Consider the following 7,260-nt stretch of genomic DNA (forward strand, 5'->3'; position numbering starts at 1 on the left):
TTTATTGATGTTACAGTAGGGACCACATGCTGTAATTGCAGAGCACTTACAGGATGGAGATGTTGTAACAATTATACTAGCAATAATCAACAATTATAAGTTATAGCAAAGTAAACTTATAATTATAGCAAACAGTAAATAGCTACCATCAACGTTAAACAATAACTATACAAGTTAAACTATTGCTATGTAATCTTTAATATAAAAAAAAAAAGTTGAACTAAATTACAATCTGAACTATTACTAAGTAAGTCATTAATCTTAAATATGGAGAGGAGAAAAAAGAATGAAACAAATTAATACAAGAAATTGGATCAAAAAAAGAGCTAGCTATCTATTGGAAAGAGCATAAGTAGGTAAATAGGGTTTGGTTTTAGATCTATAATACACCTTTTTCTTCTTGAGGTTAGTGTTATCAATAGTAATTACTAATTTGCCAGGTTCGTAAATATAGAAAGAATTCCTTATACTTTCTCCGATTCTCTTTTCCTTGTATTTTCGTAGTAGAACTCTATATGAACCTTCATCATCGGGAATAAACTCTTCTTTACAGGTCACATCCCATCCAACCACGGTAAAATCCCATATCATTGTCACTCCACCCTAATTTTACAAAAATAAATAAATAATGAAAATATAAGTTGAATATATACTATAATATATGTAGGGTAAAGTCTAAAAAGAAACTCTTTCCTTTCACGTATGGAAATTTTTATCCAAATAGGAACTGAGGTTTTTTTTTTTTTTACTAGATGACGGGTTTTTGCAATGACCTCAAATTAAAATGAACGTTGACGACCTCAAAAACTTGATAATATTATAAGCAATTTTAATTCTTCAACTTTTTAATTTTGAGGTCATTTGGGTGTTGTTTAGTGAGGAGAGAAAGTGAATGTTTAGAGAGAGAATGTTCCAAAAATGATGATTTTGAAAAATAAAAAATTTGGTTGCATTTTACATGTGGTACTAAACAACTTTAATTCTTGAAATTTTCCATTTTAACATCGTTAACGGTTATATTTATAGTGTCAAACTAAAATATCATCGTTTTTAGTAAAACAAAAACCTCATTCCTCATTTCATCAAAAAAAAAAAAAATTATAAATACCTGTTCGAAAAACATGATAACACATTTTTTTTTTAACTTTACCCATATAAGGTGGATGAGGGAAAAAGGGTCGCGAATGGTCTTTTGATCTCATTGATAGAATCTCTATCGCTAAATGTATAATTTTTTTCTATTTCATTCTATTTCACTGTAGCAGATTTTGGATCAGAAAGAATTTTTATCGCTAAATATATATATATATACTGTCTTTATTTCATTCTCTCCGACTAACGGATTTGACATCAACGACGGAATTTTTAATATATTTTAATCTATTTACTCAGGGATTAGGTATATAGAGATAATAGTAGTACCTCAAAAACTGGAACAGTGATGCAGCCAGATGAATTTCCTCTAATAATGAGCTCAGAAGCAGTGTCCTCCGCTAAAAATTCAGCATCATTCGGTCTTCGTAAACCACCGTACTCAACCGGAAGATTTTCTGGTGATATGTACCTTCACATTAATTTTAACAAATCAATTTTCAGGTCATATTTATACACACAAATTATAGAATAGAAAAAAAAAGGGGATTATTATTGTTACTTTAAAAGGGTACGAGTGACTTTTGATCTTCTAGCAACAACTATTTTTCTTTTAGCTCCAGGAAACATGAACTTCTTGGATACCAAATATGATGTGTAATACCAGAATGGAACATTTATCAATATCTGAAACAAAACATTGATTAATAGATCAGTTCAATTATAAAATTCATTTCATTTGTATCTGAAATTCTGGAAATATTTTTTTTTTTTTTTTGTGGTTTTTCTACATCACATATTAAAAAAGGGGTTATATATCAACAGATGTGATGTGGTTTCACTCATTTGTAGATTGGTATCAATTGTATTTTTCATTATAAATGCAATCCTTTAGTTTGTAAAAATTTCATTTTTCATTGGCTTTATCAAATTTGGCTGATAACAACTTCAAAATGAAAATTTTCAAGAATTAAAATTGTTCAGTATCATATTTACGAACCACATTTTTTATTTTCAAAATCATAATTTTTTGACATTAACTTTCTCTCTCAAAACACCATAATGACCTCAAACCTAAAAAGTTGAAAAATTAAATTTGCTTAAAATATCATTTAACTCTTGAAATTTTTCATTTTGAGATTGTTATCGGTCAAATTTGGCAAAATCAACAAAAAAATGAAAATTTTGCAAACCACATGATCACGTTTATAACAAAAAAAAATACCACAAGTAACAATCTACAAATTTGTGAAACCAAGGGTATCTATTTATAATTAACCGTTAAAAAATGCTTTCAATATACATAATAAATAACGCTCTTTTAACCGAATTATATATTCAAAATCGACTTTTTTTTTCATTATGAGCTTAATGCAAGAGCAAAACTACTGGGGTCATAGAGGGTCCATCAACCCCTCGTTATAAGATATTTTCCATTGATCCCCCAATTACGGGAAGAAAACATGGACAATTATATCTACAATGGAATATTGCATCGTTATACATAAATATTCCGTCGGCAATGTTGTTTTTGTTGTAAAAATTTGACATCACCGACGGAATTCGGGACGACTATTTCCATGGCTTTCTCATAATCCCCAAACAATTAATACTTAATACGCTTAAAATGAAAGATTTTGGAATGCTTTTTGCCGGAAAAGAAACAAAAAAAAAAAAATTATACTTACATTCTTGTAAACGAACTCAGGATAATTGGTAGAAAGCAGGACAAAAGATTTCTTGATAACAGAACGAAGTTCTTTCATTTCAGGACCTGGACTGTTTTTAAAATCTGTAATCTGAAGAACAGAATCAGCTTCTTCTCCAGCTTTCAAACTAATATTTGTAGCACATTTCTCCATTAATTGTATTTTCCATCTCAAAAATCTCTCTCTACTTTCTTCACTTCCCAAAACTTTTTTATACAATCCTTTATCCTTGAATGCTCCATACACAGCATAAAACAAAGGATGCCCTTTCTTATCTACATCATTCATAAACATCACATTCTCAAGATCGCGATCCAGATTCAAATTCTCTTCGACAATAGCGTCGGTTTTATAATCCTTCCTCCAAATCAAGGTTTTCTGCAGCATTTCAAAAGCTTCGTCGACTTTGAAATCTCTGGCTTTTAAGAATTTTAAGAGCACGAAATCTGTGGATTCGTGGCATTTGCTTGGTAATAGAGGGATTCCCCATAAGGAAATCTCTCTTTGTTTAGTACCGTTTTTGTTTTGCTTTTGATTTTTATTATTATTATTATCTGATGATTTGGGGGTTTCGAGAATGTAATTTCCGAGAATTGCATCTTCAACCATGCATCTGAAATCTAATAAGGCTTTTTTCTGCCTCAGCTTCATTTCGACGGAGGAAGATTCATCTCTTGCAGTTTCAGCTTGACTTACTGATTCAATATCTGAACAATCTGTGCTTCTACTGTCGCTTGATTCGATCCATCCGTACAATGTATCCTTCTCTTCTCCTGCGTTACAGCATTCGGCTAATGCTAATTCATCTTCGCCTTCTTCGAATGTCTCCTTCATTTCGGAAAATGGAAACAGAAAAAATCTACTTTCTTTTTTATTTTTATTGTGATTGAAGAATGAAATTAAAGGCTCTGGGTTTAATCAGCCATATTTAGGTTGATTCTATAGAAGTTGGGAAGAATTTCAGCTTTTTCAAAGTTAATTTTATAATATTTTTGTTGGTCCAAGTAAAATAGTGTTCACCTGGTTGCATAAAATATTATCAAGTATCTAAGTTAGAATTCTCCCCTCATTCTAAATAAAGAAAAAACTAAAAAACTGAAAGAATTTTCCTTCATTATTAATTGAACAAAAGGTAGAAAAAATCCGGTTGTGAAAAAGAAAAAAGAAGGCCGGTAATCCAACATTGAGCAATTTTGTGCTGTAGATTAAAAACAGTTAGAAAAAGTCCAATTGAAATACAAGGTTCAAATTTACCTTATCAAATTATAGCAATCCAACTGAAAACGGTAATCATGGATTTCTTTAATCCAAGAAAATGGAAGTTACAAGTTCTTTTTTCTTTGACAAAATTACAGAGTACGATAAAACTTTTACAGTAAAATAACCTCTACTTTTGAATATTGTCATAAAAATAGAAACTATTTTGATTATGTCAATTATAAACCACACGAGGACGTTTTATTTAATATTAATAATTAAATATGATTTTTCAATACTTATCCATTAATTATAGGGTAAATTTCAAATAAAACCCATGTAGTTTCACTAATTTTCAGATTCGTGCCTGTGGTTTACTTTTTGTCAAAACGAGGATTGAGGTTTCGCACTTGGATTAATGCTATTAAAACCATCTTGAACGACCTGAAAATGAAAATTTTCAAGAATTAAAGTTGTTCAATGCCATATTTTTTATGGAACTACATTTTCGATTTTCGAAAATCATCTTTTTTAGAACTTTCTCTCTCTAAACATTAACTTTCTCTCTCTTTACCAAACATCATCTAAACAATCTCAAAATAAAAAAGTTGAAGAATTAAAGTTGTTTAGAATATTAGTAGTTCTTAAAATATGTCATTTTTGAAGCCTTCTATGGTGATTTTAATAGTATCAATCGAAAAAGTCCTTATTTTGCTAAAGTTGAAAACCTCAATCCTCGTTTTGACAAAAAGTAAACCACATTTCTTTATCTGAAAATTAGTGAAACCACAGGGGTTTTATTTGAAGTTTACCCTTAATTATACCAAGCTAAAAATCAATGTTATCAGAACTGGAGCGGACATCAAACCGGATTAGTGACTGGGTCACGGGTCACTTGGTCGGACCGGATGGCTCAGATTGGTCGAACCGGATGACGTAATAAATAAATAAATAATATTTATATATATTAAATATATATAATTATTTTAAAATTATTTTTATAAATTATATATATCCAAAACAAATTATAAACAACTTTTGGTTTGTTATTTTTTGTCAACTTGAGACTTAAATATATAACGGATAAATAGAATTTAGAATAACTTGAAATATGTAAACGTATTCTATGAAATGTTGTCTTTTTAACGATATATTATAAACTCAAGACGGACAAGTGAAGCCCGATCTCCTTTTGCTAGATTTTATCTCGTTTTCTTTTTTAAATTTTCTATTACATTTTTTTTCCTTAAATTGTATTTTCCTTTCTTTCCATTAAAATTTTTTTCCTTCAATTTTATTTTCCTTTTTCTTTCCATTAAATTTTTTTTCCTTAAATTGTATTTTCCTTTCTTTCCATTAAAATTTTTTTCCTTAATTTTTTTTAAAGTAACAACCGGTGTGAACCGGATTGGCCAGTTTCCAGTTTAACCACCGGTCAAACCGGTCCACTGCCGGTTCACACCGGTTTTTAAAGGGTTCATCAACCCAAACAAGCTTGGACCGGACTGCCTACCAGTTCCCGGTCGAACCGGTCCGGTCCGGATTTGATAACATTGCTAAAAATCTCTTATCAATTCTTTTCTTTCTCTCCTATCTTTTACTTAAACTTTCTATATTCTTTTTCTTTTTCCTATCCTTTTCTTCATCTAATTTTTTTTTTCAACCCTTTTATATCCCTATGTACTATATTCTTTCAATTTATTCTAAGTCAATATATTTTAGAATTGGGTTAAGGTACAAAAATACCCCTAACGTTTTGGGCTAGGAGCAATTTTACCTCTAACATCTAAAATAGTGCAATTTTACCCCTAACGTTGATAAATTGGGTCAATTTCAGACACTATTATAAAACACAGAAATTTTTATTCATTATTCTGCACCAATTGCATAATAATTCGTTCTAAAAAAAGAATTTCATGTTTTTTATAATTTAATAATAGAATTTGATATTAATATTTATAAATTCGGTGGATTTTTTGAATTTTTTTTGTCTAATCCGTACAAAAAGACAGTATATTTTTTTATTTTTTTCACATCCTAACAAATGTTTGTGATTTGTTACTGATAAAATGACACATGTATGAAGTGTAGATAACAAGATTCATGACCGAGAAGACAGTTTGATGAATTATTTCTCAAATTGATCCAATTTATTAACGTTAGGGGTAAAATTGCTCTTGGTTTCCAACGTTAGGGGTAAAATTGCACCATTTTAGACATTAGGGGTAAAATTGCTCCTGACCCAAAACGTTAGGGGTATTTTTGCATCTTAACCCTTTAGGATTTATAATTTATAAATTAAGGCCTATAACTTATGTTTTAAGATTTAGAATGTATAAATTTTATAAAATATGATTTAGGTTTTTTTTAGAGGGCATTAGGTACGGGAGATAAATGGGGTGAATAGAAAAAAAAAATCTCAAATTCATTTATCTCATGTTTATTTTAGAGATAAGGGAGCGATAAAAGTCATGTCCCTCCAATCTTATACCTAAAGGAGAGGTATAAAGCGGGTGAGATAGCTCCTACAATTTTAATAGGATGAAAAAGCCATATTTATCCCTCAAATCAATATTATCTAATTTAGATAGTGGTAATATAGTAAAATATATTATTTTATTCCTATTTGTATCTCGCAAAATAAAAAATGGAATAATAATTTTCAACTATCTTAATTTTATTTTATCCTCATCTTTTATTTTTATCCATATCTCAACATTTATCTTTATCCATATCTCCATTAAATATCAAACGCCCCTTAAGATATAAAGTTTAAGGTTCATGTGAACACTATTATATTTTAGAACCTAAAGTTCATAAATTAAGGTCTAGAATTTATTTTTATTTTTTTTAATCAACTAGAATTTATTTTTTAAGATCTAAAATTTATACTTTTAAAATGTAAAATCTTATATAAAAAAATTAAGTAAAATATATATAATTAATTTATTTGATACATATATATGTGTGTGAATTAGGAACCCACTTTTACCTGCACTAAAAAAACCACTAGACATTTTACAATATATTAAGAATTAGATTACCACCATTGATTAAGTGATAAATATTATTATATCTTACTCTTACGTAACCAACCCTTTTTCTTTCTCTTTTTGAGGTCTTCCTCAATTAAATTTAGCAGATTATCAACTGCCCAAAAGCTCGGGAAGAATGGTCTAGTACAAGTTGGTTCTAGACCAAAATAGAATTTCTCGATCCGATTCAAATTATACATGCAGGCAAATCCAGTTTTTGCAATACA

General features: G+C 29.2%; 1 protein-coding gene across 1 annotated transcript; it reads right to left on the bottom strand.

Annotated features, from left to right (window-relative positions):
- Positions 1-330: 330 nt before the first annotated feature.
- On the bottom strand, positions 331-3,635 carry LOC136229717 (patellin-4-like). The gene is made up of 4 exons (XM_066018623.1): positions 2,781-3,635; positions 1,655-1,779; positions 1,423-1,564; positions 331-603 (listed from the first exon to the last, which is right to left on the bottom strand). Exons 1-4 carry the CDS (start codon positions 3,633-3,635, stop codon positions 331-333), a joined length of 1,395 nt encoding a protein of 464 aa, XP_065874695.1.
- Between the last annotated feature and the right edge of the window lie 3,625 nt (positions 3,636-7,260).

This window comes from Euphorbia lathyris, chromosome 5, assembly GCF_963576675.1.
Source record: "Euphorbia lathyris chromosome 5, ddEupLath1.1, whole genome shotgun sequence".
In the NCBI taxonomy this organism is placed as follows: Eukaryota; Viridiplantae; Streptophyta; class Magnoliopsida; order Malpighiales; family Euphorbiaceae; genus Euphorbia; species Euphorbia lathyris.